This window comes from Vipera ursinii, assembly GCF_947247035.1.
Source record: "Vipera ursinii genome assembly, chromosome: 5".
NCBI lineage: Eukaryota > Metazoa > Chordata > Lepidosauria > Squamata > Viperidae > Vipera > Vipera ursinii.
The window spans coordinates 44520349-44542419 of NC_139518.1; the positions used below are offsets into that span (position 1 = coordinate 44520349).

The 22071-nt window shown below is 44.0% G+C and overlaps 1 protein-coding gene across 1 annotated transcript in view; it reads right to left on the bottom strand.

Annotated features, from left to right (window-relative positions):
- Positions 1–1147: 1147 nt before the first annotated feature.
- Positions 1148–22071, bottom strand: part of R3HCC1L (R3H domain and coiled-coil containing 1 like) — a 46507-nt gene continuing 25583 nt past the window's right edge. Inside the window, exons 2-7 of the mRNA XM_083363661.1 lie at positions 17353–19163; positions 10599–10774; positions 10116–10186; positions 9872–9967; positions 5424–5564; positions 1148–1693 (exon numbers count right to left, since the gene is read on the bottom strand). Of these exons, the coding sequence (XP_083219787.1) occupies positions 1638–1693; positions 5424–5564; positions 9872–9967; positions 10116–10186; positions 10599–10774; positions 17353–19143 (2331 nt within the window). The 5' untranslated portion in view covers positions 19144–19163 and the 3' untranslated portion in view covers positions 1148–1637. The remainder of the gene's footprint in view (positions 1694–5423; positions 5565–9871; positions 9968–10115; positions 10187–10598; positions 10775–17352; positions 19164–22071) is intronic.

Here is a 22071-nt window from a genome sequence, read left to right on the forward strand (position 1 = left end):
GCAAGTGCTCCACCCTGCTCAAATGTAGACGCAACCGGTTGCTGTTCCAGGTTATGGAGATGTCTGACTGGCCAGCAAAAGGCAGCTTGCCAGAACATTCCAGCTCTGAGAGCTGCCTTGGCCTACTGTGTGCGATCTGACCCCAAACAGTCTCAGCCGGGATGTCCCATAGAGAGTATTTCCAGTCTCTCTCTGACTAGGTCAATGTGGCAGGCTGGGCACTGCCCAGTCAACTTGGCTCTCACTCACTCTCTCTTCCCAAATGCCATCTCCAATGACCTCTGATGCGCTGTCTTGACCCACAACTTGGACTAGGATAGATTGTGTGGATCTAGAGTTTGAGCAGCAATTGTGTCTGCTGCTGTGCAGTAGGAAGATTAGATTGATATGTCTGGATCTTAATCTCTGCAACCAACTAAGCGGAGACACCCAAAATTCCTGGTCCAAGCTTAGAGGGCTTGACCCCAAGCACAGCTGGGAGTGCCCAACCACAGGAATCTCCGGCTCAGTCTGGCAAAGGTGTGTTGTTGATGTACATTTACAGGAAGCGGCCAATCTCCCTGCTTTTTGGGTGGTGGTAATGCAGCTGCTCAGAACAGAAAGGACCTTGTTTGCTGGTCTTTGGGAAGCATTCCTAGGGATTGAGGGGAGGGGGAGGGGGGAGGGAATGCCTGTAAAGTGAAATCCAACATCCAGACCTGGCTTGCTTTTTACTTATGCCTGTTTTTACAGGGTGGGAGTGACATACTGCAAGGACTGCTGCCAATATATTCCTGCCACAAGGAGGGGAATCCCACAAGTGCACAGAGCCACTTAGGAATGGTTCTGCTAGGAGGCCCAGAATCTGTTTGGGTCAGCAGGGTCTCCTGATTTCCACATCCAGGAGGAGTTGCTTTCATCTCAGCTCTTCGGATGAACTTACGAGGGTTCTATCAGCAATGGGTTTATAAGAGAGAAGCTCCTGTCTTCTGGGCATCTTATGCTGACTTCCATTCCAAAGAATCTGGAAGAGGAGGGTCTCGGTCCAGGCCAACCACAGTAACAACAACTCATTGAACTGCTGTCACACCTCTGCTTAATTTCCGGCGCTGAAGATTCATAGAGTTACTTGGAGGCAGTAAAGCTGCCTGCATCACACGACACCATATAAAATCAAATCAACTTTAATAGCAAGCTCAGCATTGGGCGCCTGGCCATCCTGGTGGGCCTGATCTAAAAGCTATCGCAGTTCAGTCCCATCCCACTGAGCACAACATGATTCAGTGACCCAGAGCACAGACAGGCCCTGCATCCATGCTGCCTTAAACTAATGTGACGAGTGCATTTGGATTACATTCTATGGCACTCAGAACAGCACTGGCAGGACTGTTAACAATCTAGCAGCTGTTCCTGAGGTACTGCCGGTCCCAGTCTTTCACGGTCTTCCAGTCAACCCAGTAGCTTGGGTTCACATGACTCACCCTGGCATGTCTGGCTACTCCAATGCACTCACAACTCCCCATATCTTATTGCAACCCCGAAAAGAGGATGGTGGATTCCCTCAATGCTGTAAGCACAAGCTGCCATTTGTCAGTTCCACTCCATGAAGTTTTCAAGCAGGCCTGATCAACTTTCCTCTTCTCACTCTGGCTGCTGACTCACTCACGACCTTCCCAGGCATCTTCCTTTTGCTTGGCCTCCAAGAGCTTCCGCTCTGCAAGAGAATAATGTGATTAGGGGAAGCAGCGGTCATATGATATAGAGCTGATCAGAGAAGCAACTTCCAGGGCTTTGGTAACCCTTAAGTGCAGCCTTGGTGCGCATGCATTCTCTCCCGATAGAGAAGGCTGTTGCCTCTGCTTAGTTGGTGCAGAGATCAAGATCTACCTCAGCAAACTGTGGACATGCTCACATCGTTGCACACTGGAAGTCTTTACTCAACTTCCCTGCACAGCACGCCTGAATCCTATCTATCCCTTCCTACAGATCCATGCAAGGTATTATGGAACTGCATTTCACCTGACAGCAGCCTAGAGAATTTGCTTGTAATCCACTTGAAAGCCTACTCAGCAGAGAAGAGTAGCAAATTACTGAGTTGGTAGCTGCAATTAAAATAAATTAGCTATTCTTATGCATGTCTTCCTCTCTTACTTTTTTGAAGCTCAGCCTGCCTCAGGGTTTTGAGAATTCTGGAGTGGTAATATTGTTCAGTACAGTAAACAGAACTGGAGCACCACCTAGTGTCCTTAGCTGAACACTGAAGACCTGACACAACCACATTTCCCCTATATCTTTTTCCTAGAGCAGGGGTAGGCAACCTCAGCTCTTTTATGACTCATGGACTCCAACTCCCAGAATTCCTGAGCCAGCATAGCTGACTCAGGAATTCTGGGAGTTGAAGTCCATGAGTCATAAAAGAGCCAAGGTTGCCTACCCCTGTCCTAGAGGGACTGGATATACCACAGCCTTCTTCCCTCAAGGCATTTACAGAGCTATAAACTGCTCTTGCTGCTCCTGGGAAGGAATCCTTTCTCTCTTCCAATCCCCTCCAAGAAAAAGGATAGGAAAATAACCAATCCTAGATCTTGCATGGATTCAAAGAGGCACACCTACAAGAATAGAGACCTCAGTAAGGACAGTAAAGGCATTCAATTAACAAGGCTACATAAACCTGGACATCACATACTTAATGTTGATGCTTTCCTCTCCCTCAAATGTCTTTTGCACTGAGCTTATAGAATATCTGATCCCAATATTATTGATGGAAAAATGACAGTGATTATTGGACACATATCCTATTCAAAAAGCCAAACCAGTAGAAAAAAGCAATCTTTAACAGTTAATTACAATAAGAATGTCTAAAAAACTTGAATAATCAATACTTGTACTCCAGTTTCAAAAGAACAATTGAAGAAGGTCAACAGATACTCTGCAAAATATCTGTTTAAGGATATGCCATAGAAAAATGGGGGGAGGGGAGGGGAGGGGCTGCAGAAAAAGGAAAAGATAGAGGAGTTGAGTTTATTATTAGAGAGAAGAGGCAATGTTAGAAAATGGAACCACCTGGAGATTTATCATCTGAACTGACAAAAAGCTATCAGCATATTCCTGAGGTGCAAAGGGTGTTGTTAAAGAAAAAATACCACAAATAAAATATTTGCATTGTAAATGACCTGCATTTCTCAGCTGATTTTCAATGCTGCCTGAAAGATCAATGTGAGCTTGAAATATAGCACTTTCACAAAAGATCATGGGACCAGTAAAACTAACTTCTACCCCCTTTTTTTCAAGAGGGAGTCCATAGCTTCTATATTTAATGTTTGCATCCTCATTTTTTATCATTTCTGATCCATCTGGACAAGATTCAGCTCTGCCTTTTATATCCACCAGCTCTGGCAAAAAGCTCTCAGGGTTTCTGTCTAGGACTGCAAAGACCTGGATTCAGGTCACCCAGTCATATTCAATTCTCAGCCCGAACTATCTCACAGGATTTAAAAAAAAATTAAAAAGATTTATCCGTGAAAGCCACTTTGAGCTGCTATGGAAAAGCTGGGCAGAAATCTAACAGATAAATAAAATAAATAATACATTTCTTCCCGAAACTCAGAAATTCTGATTAAATTGAAAACAAGTCTACAGGGTGAATTTTAAGTTACATGATTTTTCTAGCCCATAAGTATGAGATGGAACAGAGGTTGGTTGTTCAGAAGATTTACTATTTCACAAGAGGAAATACACTTCTGATAGCTTTTATAACTAATACATTCATTATGCTATATTTTCTGGTCATTCAACATGATCTAAGCTGGGATGATCTATGCACGGTCACTAACGCGCTCGTGACCTCTCGACTAGACTACTGCAATGCTCTCTACATGGGGCTGCCCTTGAGGACCACCCGGAGGCTCCAACTGGTACAGAATGCAGCCGCGAGAGTTGTGTTGGGAGTCTCCCGATACTCCCATGTTACACCTCTGCTCCGTGAGCTGCATTGGTTACCAGTTGTCTTCCGGGTGAGATTCAAGGTACTAGTAATGGTGTTTAAAGCCCTACATGGCAGGGGTCCGGAGTACCTTAGGGAACACCTGCTGCCGGCATCAACTTCCCTCCGCCCTGTGCGTTCCCACAGAGAGGGCCTCCTCAGGGTGCCACCGGTCAGAGAATGTCGATTGGTGGCCCCCAGGGGGAGATCCTTCTCTGTGGGTGCCCTGGAGCTGTGGAATCAGCTACCGGTTGAGCTCCGGACGGCGCCCGATCTTCGCTCCTTTCGCCGCGAGCTAAAAACATACTTTTTTGAACAAGCTGGCCTGGCCTGATGGGGGACTGGGGGGGTTGTTATTGTTATCTTACTGGGGTTTTAAGATGTATTTTTAGTATATGGGCATGTATTTAATTATTTTTTAACTTTTGTAATCCTGTATTTTTATTCTTGCCCTGTTCACCGCCCTGAGTCCTTCGGGAGAAGGGCGGTATAGAAATATTATTAAATTAAATTAAAATTAAAATTAAATGATTGTCCTTTACATCCCTAGGGGCAAAAAGTAGCGTTGACAAACATGTGGGTTCAATTTCAATTTGGGCCATCCAGGAGGATGAGGAGTTGGAGATAAGCTAGGTAGAATCCTTTGAAGACCACACGGGTCCAGACACCCATCATAAATAGAAGACTGTACCATAGACACGGGTATCAACTAAAGAGTAAAATAACCCTTTACTCAAGAGATTGCACCACTGCAGGATGGGGGAATTCATTTCCAAAATATCCACAAGCTATTCTGCAGAAACTGTCTTCTTTCTATTTCTACCAGAGAAGGGTACACTAAGAGTCTGCAAAGACTTTGTCGATTTCATTAGTTTCCCAGCTAGGATGGAAAACTCTCCTTCCCACAGCCAGACCAATAGCTTTATCACTGCTCTCTGGTTGGTGCACATAAAGGACGGGCAGAGAAGGAGATGCTGTACCTTAGTAATGTTAAAGAAAGGGGACTGAAGAGTTAAGCGCACTTGATTCTTTCTTGTATATCCCTGCATATTTCAGGAGAGCACAGTCAGTTCTTCTGATGAACCTGAGACAAGGAAATCACTGGCCACTCAGAAGTTCCCTAGGGTACTCAGGTAGATCTGGCAGAGTGATAGCAAAGGTGTTTTGGCTTACTGCACTGAAGCAGACACTTAGACCAGATAGACTTCCTGAATGTGGATAGTCAATGACAGCAGAGTAGCTTGAAACCAAGACACAGAGGAATAATGTAATTTCTCTCATTGCTATTTTATGATACTGCAGCCTGCATTTTTTTCCATCTTAGACATTTGGTACTCCTACCGGTAGAAGTAAAATATCCATTCCTATCTCTTCCAACTTCTTACACACACACACACACACACACACACACACACACACCTACCTCTCCAACACCACAGTGTCTCTGCTCCTTCAAGCTTACCTCGAGCTGCTTGTAACTGCTTGCGTTCAGCTTCACGTTCGGCCTTGCTCTGCTTGCTTCGCACACCAAGGGCACCTGTCACCAGTCTCCTGGCCAGAGCAGCTGAGGTCTCAGGACGCTCTTTGGCGGGTTGCAGGAATTCTAAGAGGAGGGAAAAGCAGACAAGCATATTTAAATATTAACAGATGGCTCTCTTCCCCAGAACATAGGCATTCCTTTCTACTTCAAATATAACAAGACAGAGTGAAAGATTGGTAGCAACTTTAATGGACTTTCCCATGAAACTAGGAGAAAAAAAGAATAATAAAGAGGACAAGTTGCAATGAACTTAAGAAACCACTGGCCAAATATACAAGTCCTTTCAGAGCTTTACAGTTGCTGCTTCTCCAGATCTATTAATTCTATCCCCATAATTTTTAAATTTTGCCTTGTAAACCGCCCTGAGTCCTTTGGGAGTAGGGCGGTATATAAACCGAAATAATAATAATAATAATAATAATAATAATAATAATAATAATAATAATAATAATAATAATAATAATAATAATACAGTGTTGAAAACAGACCACGAGATATGGCAGCGTTAACATTGTGCTACTCACTTTTCAGTCTTACAGATGTTGGAAAACCCAGGATTGGAAAACTAAAAAAATATTTGCTGTGCTTACTACTGAAGTCATGGAGCAGCACATCATATTTGCCTGAAAAGAGTCTTGGGAATTAGTTCAGCCAACAGCAACATGAGAGGGGATGACCCAGCATTTTATTTATTTATTTATTTATTTGTTTGTTTGTTTTTATAGACCGCCCTTCTCCCGAGGGACTCGGGGCGGTGTACAGAGGAAGGAAGGTATACAGATTGAACAATAAAAAACAAAAAAACAATAGTAAAAACAAACTGGGACCCCAATTAAAGCTATCATGCCAGGCCGGACTGCTGGAACAGGAAGGTTTTTAGGTCGCGTCGGAAGGTACGGAGGTCGGGGGCCATCCGGATTTCGGTTGGTAAGCTGTTCCAGAGGGCTGGCGCACCCACTGAGAATGCCCTCCCCCTGGGGGCCACCAGCCGACATTCCTTGGCGGTGGCACCCTGAGGAGGCCCTCTCTGTGGGAGCGCACAGGACGGTGGGGTGCTGACATTGGCAGAAGGTGCTCCCGTAGGTAGTCCGGACCCATGCCATGTAGGGCTTTGTATGTCATTGTTAGCACCTTGAACTTCACACGGAAGGCAACCAGAAGCCAGTGCAGCGCACGGAGGAGAGGTGTGATATGGGAGTATCGGGAGGCTCCCAAGAGTGTCCGTGCCGCTGCACTTTGCACCAGTTGAAGCTTCCGAGTGGATCTCCAGGGCAGCCCCATGTAGAGAGCGTTACAATAGTCTAGGCGAGAGGTCACAAGGGCATGGGTGACTGTACGTAAGGAATCCAGGTCCAGATAAGGCCGTAGTTGGCGAACTAGTCGAACCCGGGAGAAGGCCCCCTTGGTCACAGCTCCTATGTGGTCTTCCAGGGAGAGCTGCGAGTCTAGGAGGACACCCAGGTTGCGGGCCCTATCAACAGGGGGTAGTAACTTGTCCCCGATGTTAAGCAATGGGACGTTCTGAATATCCTGGCTTGCCGGTACGTACAGCCATTCAGTCTTGTCCGGGTTCAGTTGAAGCCTGTTCCTCCCCATCCATTCCCGGACCGCTTTCAGGCAGCGGGACATCACGTCTAGGGCATCACTGATATTGTTTGGAGTTGAGATAAAAAGCTGGGTGTCATCAGCATACTGATGGTACCCTACTCCAAAACTGCGAATGATCTCACCCAGCGGTTTCATGTAGATGTTGAACAGGAGAGGCGAGAGGACCGACCCCTGAGGGACTCCGCAAGCGAGAGGCCTCGGGGTCGACCTCTGTCCCCCTGTCAGCACCGACTGCGAGCGACCCTGGAGAAAGGAGGAGAACCAACGCAGAACCGTGCCTCCCACTCCCAGTCCCCTGAGGCGTCGCAGCAAGATACCATGGTCGATGGTATTGAAAGCCGCCGAGAGGTCTAATAAGACTAGGACAGAGGAATGGCCCCTGTCCCGGGCTCTCCAGAGATCATTCATCAGAGCGACCAATGCCGTCTCCGTGCTGTAGCCCGGCCTGAAACCCGATTGGTACGGGTCTAGATAAACCGCTTCATCCAGGATCTGAGGAAGTTGGTGCGCCACCACGCTCTCAACAACCTTCGCAAGGAAGCGAAGATTGGAGACAGGACGAAAGTTATTCAAAGAGGATGGGTCCAAGGTGGGCTTCTTGAGGAGAGGTCTCACCACCGCCTCCTTCAAGGCGGTGGGGAAGTGACCCTCACTCAGAGAAGCAGAGATGACCGCTAGGAACCAGCCTCGTGTCCCCTCTCGAGCTGCATAGGCCAGCCAGGAAGGGCACGGGTCCAGTAAGCATGTGGAGGAGCTCAACCTTCTCATAATCCTGTCCACTTCCTTAGGAGTTACAGGATCAAATTCTTCCCAGATGACGTCGACAAGACTGTCCATGTCTTGTTCTTCCATCTCAGCCCAGTTGGAGTCCAGGCCAGTTCGAATCCGAGCAATTTTATCCAGCAGATATTGACCGAATTCCTCGGCTCGACCCTGCAAGGGTTCCTCCCTCACCTCTTGGTTTAATAGGGAGCGAGTCACCCTGAACAAGGCAGCCGGGCGATTATCTGCGGACGCGATGAGGGTGGAAAAGTAGTTGGATTTTGCCACCCTTATCGCAGCGAGATAAGACCTGGTGAGGATTCTTAGTCGCAATCGGTCGGATTCGGATCGACTGGATCTCCAACGGCTCTCTAGGCCCCGTCTCCGACGCTTCATCTCCCGGAGCCCCTCGGTGAACCATGGGGCTCGCTGGGATCTGCGCCGGGTCAGAGGCCGCAAGGGTACAACTCGGTCCAGAGCCTCCGTGGCTGCCTTTTCCCAGGCTTCCACTAAGGCATCCGCCGAGCTGTGAGCAGGGAGTGCATGCGTGTCCCTAAGCGCTGCCTGGAACTTATCAGGGTCCATTAGGCGCCTAGGGCGGTACCATCTGACTGGCACCATGCACCCACGGTGGGGGGTGGCAAGGGGGAAGTCTAGCCGCAGGAGGTGGTGATCGGTCCATGACAGGGGCGTAACAGTTGTGGCACCCCCACCGATATCATCACGCCACCGTCCAGACAAGAACACCAAGTCTGGGGTGTGGCCTCTCTGAGTCGGTCCAGAAATTATTTGCGACAGGTCCATGGCCGCCATGGAAGCCATGAACTCCCGAGCCAGTTCGGACGATCCTCCCAGGGACGGTAGATTAAAGTCGCCCAAGACCATGAGTCTTGGGAATTCAACCACCAACCCTGAGAGGGCATCGAGTAGCTCGGGCAGGGCCGCTGCTGCACGATTAGGTGGTAGGTACGCCAGCAGCAGGCCCAACTGCGCCCCTGGGCCGTATCTCAGTAGGAGAGACTCACACCCGACCATCTGAGGGACAGTGGTCTCTCGCGGGCTAAGGGATTCCCTGATGATAACTGCCACTCCCCCGCCCCTCCCATGGGCCCGAGGCTGGTGCAGCACCTGGAAACCTGGCGGGCAGAGGTCAACCAGAGGGACACCACCCTCTGGGCCCAGCCAGGTTTCCATGATGCAAGCCAGGTCCGCATGCTCGCTTTCCACTAGGTCACGAATGAGGTGAGCTTTGTTAGCTACGGACCTTGCATTCAGGTAGACCAGCCTTAGCATGGGAGGGTGCACACCTTTGCTCCCGGGTCCTCCGGGGGAGTACAGAGGGTTGGAGCGTCTCACCGCTTGTACAGAGCGGAGATGACACTCCCAGTGACGATACGGCCCTCTGTCTGTGCACCTTCTGCCATTCCCCACCATCCTTGGAATGGGATGTTTGTCAGTACGCCACTGGGTATTATCGGCGACTGGTCCTCGTTGTACACCGTCGCGAACGGTCGTGGGCCTGGCATGCGTTATGGTGGCTGGAAGGTGTACCTTTCCCGCGCAACCATAGTCTTCTCCCTCCCCCCTCCCTAACCCCACAAAAAACTTAACTAATTTTATAGGATTGATCCTTGTTAATGTTGCAAAAAGCACTGTTCAATGCTAAGAGGACACCATCAACAGATATTAGTGTAGCTCTTTCACTGGAGAACCGTGCACAGGATTCTAAAGGCTAAATTTAAGAGGGAATGATGGATATTTCCAATGGAAGAGTTTTCTTGATCAGGAGGTATTTTTTATCAGCACTAAGGACCAGAACTAATCAATCTATGACATGTGCAGAGCAAAGGTGGATAGGACAGTTGAAGCCTCACTTCTGTCTCTGTATAAAATCAGATGGCCTCCGTTAATATTGGTAGGAAGACAATATATATTACAGGCATGACTCAGCGGCTAGAAAATGTTAATCTGGGAGATTTTTTGAATTTTTCTGGACTCACCCGCATAAGCTCTGGCTTTGGTCCTTGCAGCTTGTGTAGCTTGTGACAGGGGACGGGTTTTCACCATCAGATGTTTGGTACTGAGAGCGTCCCGTGCTATGGTGAATAAAGGCAACGTCAGATGAGAAATGGGAGGGAGAGAACAGGAGCCCTGAGCCTCCCCACCCAACAAATGCTGTCATCTAGCATCTTCCATCCAAGGACACCACATCCAGCAAGTCTGGTCTGCAGAAGCAGGTCATACCTGTGATGGGACTGGAGAAGATACCCAGAGCATGTCTGTCATCTATCCATTTAATATCAAAGCCTTTTTTCCTGATGAAAGAAGAAAAGTTGGTAAATTGGCAGTGATCCAAATAATAATAACAACAACAAAAACCATCAAATTACATGCATCTTCAAAGAAAATATATAGTTAGGAAATAGATTTGTGTTCACTTGAATTTCTCACTGCAGGACAGGAAGAATGTTTAGAGAACGGGAACAATGTAATATTCCCTTGATGGGTGGCAATAACATACCAAACTTGAGCATCATTAGAAAAAGCTGATAGTAATGGCCCTGAGGCAGGGGTGGCTGCAATAAAAGCAAGCAGCTGGTCAGTGATTCTTAAATAAAGAAGTCACTGAAAAGGTGCAGTTCTAATGCACTACATCTTAGCCATTTCAGCTCAGAGAATAGACTACACTGGAAAACACAAGTGAGGAAACAGAACCAAACTGCTTACTGGTAATGGCAGAAGACACACAACAGATCCTCAGTGCGGAATTCCGGTGGGAAGTCATAGATTTCAATGACATGTGGCAGCTCAGAGTCACTCATGTCCTGATCAGCTGGAGAATAGTTGTAATAATCAAAATGCGGCTCCTGTAGCCTTGTGCCACGGAGAGTGCAGGTAGACAGCTGGAGGGAAGGCAGAGACTAATTATAAGCATGAAGCGCAGGATACACAGCAAAACTGTCTTTTGTTTTGATTTTTTTTGAAAGGAGCATTGGCCACAGGTAGATTCCATTTCAGGGATCTACTCCATTGTCTTTTTCATATCCTAGCCCTGAAATGACAGCCTCTCTCTTGTCTCATCGCAAACCTTTATGTCAGCTGGGAATGGGTGCACTAGCTGATTGATGGGGCTATAGACTCAGCTCTGGAAAAGGATTGATCATCCATGGGAGATTGGGAGTTATTGATTAGGTGCCTCCTGCTGCTTGCATGCTTTCCCCAGATTTAGGCGGATTTCTCCCTCATTGTTTCCAGAGGAGGTAGCTAGAATGAACATCTGCTTTAGTAAGCATCCATCCAGCAGGAAGGCATTAGTTACATCTAAACCAATACCCGAGATAGCTGCAAAATGCAGTTAGTAAAACAACTATGGCAAGCCGCATGGTGACTAGATATGGCTAGAATAGATATGAGATAAAATGCTAACTGCAAGACTGTAACACAAGGAGAAGATCTGAGCCCAATGTATTCCTTGGAATATGTCCTAGTAAACATCTTTAAATAGATAATGTGTACAAATAAATTAACACATTAAGGCATAACAGTTAATGGCAATTACAGTTAATAGTAATTAAATGTAACACGAGATGGTTATTTCGCAATTGGAAGGTATAGCTATTTTCAAAAAATTCTTGGATCTGCTTTTCTGAAAATATTGCCCTGTTCTTGTTTAAACTGCACTGACTTCTGACTGTTTCTGGTCTAATACAAGATTATTATCTTTAAAATCTAAAATGATTTGAGACCAGAACACTTTGTTTTCCTTGCACTTGCACGTACTTGTCAAGTCTAGTTATTCTGCTGCCAAGAGAGGGCAAATGGTAGAGATGCATTACAAGGTTTTATCAGTGGCAGCACCTGGCTACGGAGCCCACGCCTAATGCACTCTTTTTCAAAAAGAGAGTTAAGTTGTCTTTAGTGTTTTTAAAATCTTGCCTGCTGCATAAGTATTTGATTGGCTTTGTTCTACTTCTTTTTTTATAGGCGCTCTAGTTTTGATTATAGCTAATTTTGCCTGATGGTCTTCTCAGGACTTACACACAATGCAAAACAATGTTTTGTAAATAAATTCATAAAGTGATTATATTTCACAAGGAAACTGCATGTTTGACATGGTTTTCAACCCTAAATCAGAAAGGTCATCCAAGAGTGACATTTGCTACTGCAGTGAAGGAAGCACAGCTTCTACAAGCATCTCTGAATTGGCAGGGTTCTTCTTAGGAAATCTTTGATATTGTCACCAAACCTGTCTTTTGATAACATAATGAACATTGATGCTTGCACCAAATTGCCTTGCTCTGGCCATTCCATTCTGTTCCAAAGACATGTCTCTTCCAATAAGGATGCCAAGTCATTCTGGCTGTGTTGCGATTGACAGATGGATGCTGATTACTATTGCTGCTGCTGATCTCTTGGTAGAACTCTTGTCCTGGGTTTTTAATGGCACACATCAGCACATAGTCTCTTGGCAAAGAAGACTATAACTCAGGCATATTTCTGTTTTTTCAAGCATCCCTACCAGGACAAGCCATAGTTCCACAGGGAGACTCTATAAATTCACCTCTCTTGAGTCAATAAAAGACAGTAATTCAGATAATTCTTCCTGGAATGTGGATTTGTGGTAAGAGCATATAAGAAAAAGATGGCAATCCAGAGTGGAAGAGGTGGGATTGTCGCAACAGGAACTTAAGAAAGGATGTATCTTGCTGAGTTTAATAAAACTATGCCATGAACCTGAGCATCTAAAGTTCAAATGAACAACACTACATCCCAGCAGGATCGGGCCTCAGACATGCTTGATGGAGCAGAGTGCTCATAATATCAAGTGGCATAGAAGATTATCTGAGATTCTGGAATGCATACTGCATGAGCACCCCTGCCCTTCACAAACCACTGGGTGCAAGGAAGATGACAAGTCAAAACAGGACAGTTCACAAAATGCAAAGATTAGAATTTGCCTCCAGGGACCATTGGAAATACAAGACAAAGTTTCTTAAAACTTTCCATGTGTACAAATTGCAATTTTGATTGTGAAATCTGACTCAACCAGACAGCTGCTCATGCATATGTGCATCAGGTAATGCGGTGTGTCTATAGTTTTGTATTGTTACAAGTATGTTTAAAAGGGTTCATACATAATGAGAGTGTGAGCCCATTAGTGTTGGAATTTCCTATCATGAATTGCATAAGGAACTGTGAAGTTAACTGTGCATAAAGTCAGCCCCAGCTTTTGGTTAAAAGTCTCCTTTCCAAAGAGTACTCATGCCTGTGGCAGGAAAGGTTGTGCCTCTGGATGCCCAAGCAATGAAGGGAAGGAAGGAAGGAAGGAAGGAAGGAAGGAAGGAAGGAAGGAAGGAAGGAAGGAAGGAAGGAAGGAAGGAAGGAAGGAAGGAAGGAAGGAAGGAAGGAAGGAAGGAAATAGAATAATAATAATAATAATTAAAAAATCCATCCAAAATTTTAAGGTTAAGAGTCAAGTAGTCTAATATCAGAGCAAAATCCCAATTTTCCTTGCTAAATGAAACATTTACCCAAATGCTAAATAAATAAATCTTCTTGCCTTCACCAGACAGATAAGATCATTGCAGCTTTTAAATTCATTCAGGAGCCATCCCAACTTTCAGCCCTTTCAATAGAGCCACTAGGCATGCTGGCTTGAAATGATGAGAACTATTATCCAATACTATAGGAAAGGCTGAGGTTTGGGAAGTACAAGGCACACATCCTAATTTCACATATATCACCTAAAACTTATACCTCCTTCCTCATTCCAAAGGAAAACACACGTATTTGTGTTCCTTCCATTCACTTCCATACTCACAAAGGTGAAGAATAAGCATGCCGCTCCTATCTTCTTCATGTATAAACATTAGAGCCCTAGCACACAACCTATAATCACATTAAAAGTATTTTCTCTGGAATATGCCAACATTTCCTCGATAGTCTCTTTTTCCCATGGGTAACCCTCTCTCCCTAACCTTGCTCTTATATAACAAAATGAGTTAGATTGACCTTAGTAAACTCACTAGGGCAAATAATAGCACAAATCCTGCTTTATTTAGATATGAGTTGTTTGTGAAGAATTGGGGGTTTTTTATCCTATTTTTTATCTCACCTTATTCTTTCTTCAGCACAAACAGGAAGATATGGATAAATGCACCTCTGCATTAACAAGGCTACAGCCGCTGCAGAAAAGTCAAATTCTACCTTTTATCCTTTTACAGGAAATTTCCATTGGGATTAAATGAATAGCATTTTAACGTATGCAATGATCTCATACAGTAACATATGCAAAATAATTGAAACTAGGGGCACATCCCACAGTGAATATAACTCTAATGTAGTGCTTGCTGGTGTGAAATCTCCCTTTGTTCAATTAGGTTGCCCACTAAGATATTTTGGAATGATTGAATACTGATTTTTCCCCACACGAACAAGGCTCTCACACAGCCCAAGATCTGTCACATGTGCAACTCAAGTCCTGTTTTATCCACACAAAATCTTGTACCTCATTAAAGTGATACTATGGGTAATTGGTCTCAACAGAAGTCTTACACAAACTCATTTTTCTGGCTATTGTCCAATATTCACTGTTTTTATTAACACATTTTATTTTGTTAAGGTAAATTTGTGGCACTGCACCCTTTTGTGAGGCACTCTTAAAAGCATCTTTGTAAATCCATCTGTCTCACGATCCTGGAGCCCTGTTATTTCATAAGCCTGATGAAAGGTCCCTTCTAGTAAGCAATGGGGGAGAGAAATCAGATCTAATAACATGTGGAAGTGTCTTACTGATGCAATCACACACATAGCTCCATGTTCATTAAAGAAAATATGAGAATCACAAACTGCTCACACACACATACACCTTCACATACTTATAAACCTATTGGAAAGCAAGCAATGGTGGTAGACACACTCAAAGGAGTGGTTCAGGGACAGCGAAGCTTACTGCCATATGTAATCTGACAAAAATCTTGGTCTGGATGTGCTGCTAACCAGACTTCCAGCAACCAGATATTTTGGGCTGTACTTCTCCCTCTACCATTTTTGATGATTGGTCATAGGAAGCTGCAATTCTGCGTTTTGAGGAAAGTTGCCCTAAATCAGTGACTTCACAGATTACCCTAAGACAGGGGTAGGCAACCTTGGCTCTTTTATGACTCATGGACTTCAACTCCCAGAATTCCTGAGCCATTGATTGGGATGGGTGGCTATAGTGAGTGAATGAATGAATGAATGAATGAAAATAATTCTCTTGCTCATTTTTCAGCCCAAAGCACCAGGCAAGCTATCACAGCTGCAGAAAAATGTAAATACAGTAAGATGCTCTCTTGCACAAGGATATATTTTCATTGGCCTTGGTGGAGCAGTGGGCTAATGCCTCCTTAAGTAACACCAGCTGCCTGCAATTAGTGCAGGTTCGCATCCCACCAGGCTCAAGGTTGACTCAGCCTTCCATCCTTCCGAGGTAGGTAAAATGAGGACCCAGATTGTTGGGGGCAATTAAGCTAACTTTGTAATAATGCCGCTTGGGGGGGTGTATGAAAGCCCTAATAAGCAGGCATATACATAGAATGAAGGCTACTGCTAAGCTTGTAAGCCGCCCTGAGTCTTCGGAGAAGGGCGGGATATAAATGGAATTAAAATTAAAAATTAAAATTAAAATTTGCAGGGCATGGGTGAAGGATGCCCGATGCCTCTGAGGCCTGCCTTATTGTGAAACAGACATCCAGTGCTACTGATCTGTGCAGCAACTGCATTCCTGTTGCTCTTCCTATTCTGAGAAAGAAAGATTGCCCTTGAGGTGCTTGTCATGTCTGCTGACAACATAGGAAAGTAGAGTTCTTTTCTGCCATATATGCCACACGTGTGATCTGAATTGGTAGATTACCTGCTTAGTAAGAGAGATTTAATTTCTAGACCATAAAAAAGTGGAATAAGCAATAGTGAATCCACAGCCATTTCCTGTAAAAGCAGGCCCTGTAGAGTTTTAGCAGGTTCCATTATAGGGAATTTTAGGATGGTTTATGAGCTTAAGCCTTGGTAATGAGCCTCCTTCGTTAATTTCAGTGGTTTGCAGGAGCCATTAGCAAGCTGAATCAACTCCGATCAACCCTGACTCCTGAGCAGACTATATGCAGTTTGCAGCAATATTAGGATACTTCGTTACTTTAGGTACCTTTGCGTCACTCCAAAAGTACAAGGCCACGATATTGATTTAAGCTTTAATAAGAGTCCTCAGCCATCCAGCCAACACTGAGATTTCCTCGTAAAGTGAAGGCAAGGCGAGCACATTCCCTGGGCTGTGCTTCTCATCCCCACGCATTCAGCACTACCCTTACAGGGCAATATGCTAACGAGTCAAAGCCAATTAAAAAACTGCCATTTTCATGAAGCTTCACCGTCCATCTTTCCATGCTGGTGTTCATCATGCTGAAGCTGCTCAATGGCAACGCAGGCCCCACGCAAAGCACTTCCCCCTGCTTGATTACATGCATTTTATATACTGTCAATGGAGGATATTTCTTTATTGTATTCCAGACTCTGGCCTTATTGAGCTTCAGCCCACTGCAGGTGTTGGATTTATAAATAATCATTCACGTTGCTTCTCTTTGTTTTATGATTTCATCGCCAATGTTTGTGCTAGAAGCTAGCCATGCAGGAGGCAGAATTTTCTTCCAATTCCTACTGCAGACCATACATGACCTTCCCCGTAATTTATCAGAGAGAACAGGAAGCACGTAGTCCCCAAAAATATTATTTAATGCACATCCTTGATAAGAGCTTTTCTGGGTGAACTACTAACTCTCATGGACAGTGGATGGGGGAAATAATATAAACCTCTACTAAATGTTCAAGAAATAGGGCATATTTTCACTAATATAGTTGGGGCTTTACAGTTTTTATTCTTTCTGGGGTTTCATTCTGCTTCTTGTAGATACTGCAGTAGGAGAGCCACGTTAATGTATGGTAGCAAACAATCAGGAGTCATCTTTTCCAACTAACATATTTTATTAAAAGGCATAAATCTTTTAATAAAGTCTATCACAAAAGGGGTCGTTGCGCTCCATTTTTGTTTTTTCCTTCCTATGAAGGCAATTGCCAATTTTCCTATCCTTGTATACCATTTTCCAATGGCATTGACTCTCCTTCACCTTGCAATAACATGCAGATAATGCAAAAAAATTTTTTAAAAAAGATTTAGAAACAACACTGGACTAAATTACAAAACCACGTATATGTATTTTGAATGGTTTTCCAGTTTACTCTGAGCATCACAGTTTGAATTTTTCAGCAGAAAATTCTATGTGTAATGATTATGGCTTGATCTTCCAGTAAAAGGCAGGAAGAGACCAGACTGAGCTAGCTTTGATGTAAACATATACTAGATTCAAGCTGGCCATGTCACATGCCTGTGACATGCATGTAGCTCTTACCATTTTGCTTCAGCTCTGGGGGAAAATACCAGAATACTCACCTGCTCCAATAACTGTGGATCCAAGCAATCCCCATCATCATTAAACAGGGCATCCCAGCTCGCATCTGTCATGTTGTCAGCCTCGCTGTGATTTACATGACCGGTGCTGGTGTTGGTGGTTTCTTCTGAACTAGATGGCACACAATTTGTGGGTGGTTCTTCCCCTTTGTCTTCAGAGGGATACTGCAGTTCTTCCAAAGTTGGCTTTTCCACTCCTAAGGGCGTTCCTATTCTCTCCAATATGCTTCCTGGACAACATGCCATCTTCTCAGGGGCACACTTCAGCGACCAGCTGATAGTCTCCTTGGAAGGACAAATTGGGTCCGCACTACTTCTACTCTCAGTGCTCTGGTCAACCAGGTCCAAAATGCTTTCTGCTGTTGTCAGTGTAGCCTTTGCCTCAAATGTATCAACTTTATACTGGTCTGTCTCATGGCAGAGGCTTTTCTCCTTATCATGTTCACTATCACATGCCTGTAACTTTCCATCACCTGCTACCTTAAAGACACAATTGGGTAGATCTTCTATCTTCTCAGAAGTCCTGTCTGAACAACTAACACCTACAGACACATTTGAATTATCTGGAAACTGTTCTGCATTCTCCATGAGGTTATGTGTCTCCACCTGAATTAAAAAGTTCCCACTACCATCAGCAGTCAAATTATCTGAGCTCACTCCAGCCTGATCAGAGATAAATTTAACTGAACGATGGGAGATACCACTCTCATTCTTGTCGCCATGCTCATTTGCTTGTGCTGAAGCAGGAACGCTCTCCTTTGCATCTTCGAATCGATCACGTTCCTTTGGCTCTACCACGGCACATTCTAAGGTGCTATCGTCACACGTTGCTGTTGGACTGGCGTTGCTTTGCTCTATACATTTGCATCTATTATACTGAGTTATCTCCACAGGAAACAGATTGCTTTTATCAATGTGCTCCAGCAAACCACAGTTACTTATGTATGCAGAATCAGAGTTTCCTTCCTCTGTGCAGATAGATGAACTACCCTTGTATGTCTCTATGTTTTCTGGAATCCTCTTGTCTGCATTTCCAGATACACTGTTCTCACTTATTCCAGTCAATGCTGAACCACCTTTACTTAAAGGCTTTGCTCTGTTGTTCTTGCAAAGTAGCTTGCTATCTTCACTTAGCATTTGCTGTTCCAAGAGAGTCTGCGTACCATCTTCACCCAGTCCTACTTCTTTTGAGACAACTACTGCCCTCCTGGTCTTGCTGGTGACCTGCTTTTCTGATGGGCTCATATGCTTGTTTTTCCGTGAGACGTTGATACTGCTAGTCTCTGGCTGAAAATCTGCCATTCTTTCCCCTGAGACAGCAGATTGTATAGTACAGCACTCATGTGTCTCTGTTTCATTCACTCCAGTAAGAGTTGGGTCTGGGAAGCTAGAGGTAGGGAACAACTGATGTGATGTGGCCTTCTGATGGAACTTTGGACTCTTCCCTCCCTGAGTCTTTGTGCCTAGGTTTTTTTGGCAGAATGCATTCTCGTGACCTGAGTCTTGGGAAAAAGTTCTGCCCTGGTTTTGAGGAGACTTGGCTTTTCCCTGATCATTCGGAAGCAACCCTTTCCTAGTTTTAGGGTTTTGTCCCGTCTCACATGCTTTAACACTCTCCTTCACTACGGTGGTGCAGTGACTCTCCCTCCCACATTTGGTGGCCACGGAACTGCCACTTTTTGAGACTGCCATCTCACGTCTTGCTCTCGGGACATACAGGACCATGTCTGGTTTCTTAAGTCGTCCCCTGGTTTTGTCTGTATCTGGCTGCATGGCGTTATTAATACCAGTATCTGTGAGAGGGAGAGAGAGAGAAAGACAATAAGTTCAGTGCTGCAGCACTTAGGTACACAATATACTAATTAAAATAAAATTCATCAGAGCAGGATTTCAGCATATTTGAAAGATCAATCGCAACAGAGATACATTGTGGAATGGAGAAGATGGATTGAATATATTCAGAATAAATATGGGACTAAAAAGTATCATTTAGCATTTGAATAAGTAGCGGATTTTTATGACGTATAATTAGTTAGTAGTTATTTTATTAATATTTTGACTATGGAGAGTTAAAGTGTGATAGAATTTAATGTTTTATTATTGTTGTTAGCATATTTTAGATTATGCTTGTTTGTATTATTATACCCTGTATTCAGCTCTGGGAAGTCGGGGAGGGGGGAGGGTAGGGTGGGGGGGGGGGTTGGGGAGAGGGTAGGGGGAGGAGGGGTTTTTTTGTATTCAAAAATGTATTGTAAAACTTTTCAATAAAAAAATTCATCAGAGCAGATTTCAGGTGATAGTACTTTAAAAAAATGGTTCTGAAATAAGGAAAACACAGAGGCAGAACCCAGAGAGTAAAGCAGAGCTGGTTGTGCATATTGTACACAAAACAGCATCAGTAACTGACATTCCTTTACAGAAAGCTCTACTGCTTAAATACTTTGGCATTTTGATTATTCTTTTGATCAATGAACTACTAGAGCATTTCTTATAGGCCTTGCATCAAGATTTTGAGGCCACCGGATCTCCTTTGTGGTTTCTTTCTCTGCTGCTAAACATTTTCTGATATTGCTCTCAAGAAAGGAGGACGATCATGCCTAAATAAACCACAGCAATTTTGCACTAGGCACAGAAAGAAAGAGAAAGATATAAATCACGCTCATACGACAGAACCTAGTGTAGCTTGTTATTTTTAAAACTGGCATGAGTAAGCCTCAACCTGCTGTCTCCTGCATGTTGGTATCCTAATCCCAGCTGCTTCAAACTCTAATCAAATTCCACTCAGGGTTTTTATCAGCTTTGCCGCTATCCTGTAGGAAATCACAGTGGTGTTTGTCATAAGCTCAACTATCCTTACAATGCCCCAAACTCTATCCAAAACCAAAAGTTTCTGTGTTATACTTAAAATCCACATGAATACTTTTCTTCAAAAAGATTTTGAGAGTAAGACCGTTACAGAATAAGTATGTTTTAGGATAGGTGAAGCAGCAAATAAAATAGGTAGGCAATTTTATTCTGTATTGTAATTCTGGCCTCTAGCCTCAAGCTGCTGCAAATATCATTCAGTGTCTCTGCTCTAGAGTAGGAGAAAAAACATATTTTAAAAAAATACCCAGATTTATTAATCTATACTCTGCACGACTGGCAATTTGTTTTTTCTCTTTATTTAAAGAATATATGCAAATCTCCAGGATAAAAATCAGTCAAGACTCTCTCTTCTAGTAATTAACAAACTAAATCTTGATCGTGTTTCTATAAGACACCCATTTTCTATTTGCCCTCTCACATTTTATATGTGTGGTATATTAACTGACCGGCCAGACTAGCAGATTTGAAGAAAATTGTTTTTAGAGATGTACAATTGTATAAATTTTGGAGCAATTAACGAAAGGAAGCAGAACTATCTCTAGAGGGTGATAAGATAATGTTCTGCTGGGTCAGTGAAAGCTAGGGAACTATTTACCAAGTTCTGCATGACACAGAGCACCCACAAAGTTCAGGAAGCATAGAGAAGCTGCCTTGCCTTATTATATTTTTTGCTTATGTCCCTGCCCGAGAGACTAGGAGGCAGCCCACACCTCAGTGATACATGTTTTGCATGCAGAAAGTAATAGGAAAGAGTTCTGCTCTCCTGCTCAAAAGGATTACTTCAGTTTCAGTGGACAATACTGGCTGGGTACAACATAAAATGGCCAGGTGTAGATTCAACTTCCTGTTTTCCTACTTCTGAAAAGGAAGCAATGAAAATTCCTTACCCAAAGGTTGTTTTTTTTAAAAAAAAAAATATTGAATCCAGCATTCTTTGGGGAAAATAGGAAACAAGATATGGAAGCCGGATAATATTAGGAATATATAAAGAATTGGGGGAAAAATGTAAGTCTTGAGTTGAAGGCGTTTTCAATGGCTCACTTGCCTGTTTTATCTGAAGAACTAGGTTTAGGCTTTCAGCTGCTGTGTGGGTCTAAAAAGAGCACCAGTCTCTAACACATTCTATCCCAGGGGTCGGCAACCTCGGCTCTTTTATGACTCGTGGACTTCAACTCCCAGAATTCCTGAGCCAGCAAAGCTGGCTCAGGAATTCTGGGAGTTGAAGTCCACGAGTCATAAAAGAGCCGAGGTTGCCGACCCCTGTTCTATCCTTTCTGCCTCCTTATAGAAATGAAATGGATACTTACTTAAATCTACTAAGCTTTACAAGGGGAAAAAAAGGATTCAGAGTACTACTTTGTACACTTTCCTCCTCCTCCTCTCTCCCTCCTTCCTCCTCTCCCCTCTCCTCCTCCTCCTCTCCAAATGCCATGGAGGGGATTTTGCCGTGCCTTTTTCTCTTTTGCAATTGCATTTCCCTGGATATGTAAGAAGTACAGTATATATATTCTAACTGACAGGTTCCTAAGGGACAGATTTAAGCCCCTTAAGCAAAAGATCGGCAGACTATAAAATGTCACATGTTCCAAAAATATATAGCATGTATGGTATTAAATGATGGTTTACACATTAATAAGGCAAGAGCAAAGATACTGTATTGAGCATACCACAGGTATATAAAGAGCTCAGGTTTATGCATTTATCTGTATCTCCTAACAACAGTTATTGAGCGAGAGAGGATTTATGGCAGGATGGCGGTATTTACACAATATGCTTTTCTGGTTCAACAATGGGGTAAGTGTACTGTGTGAATATTACAACTCAGAAAGCAGT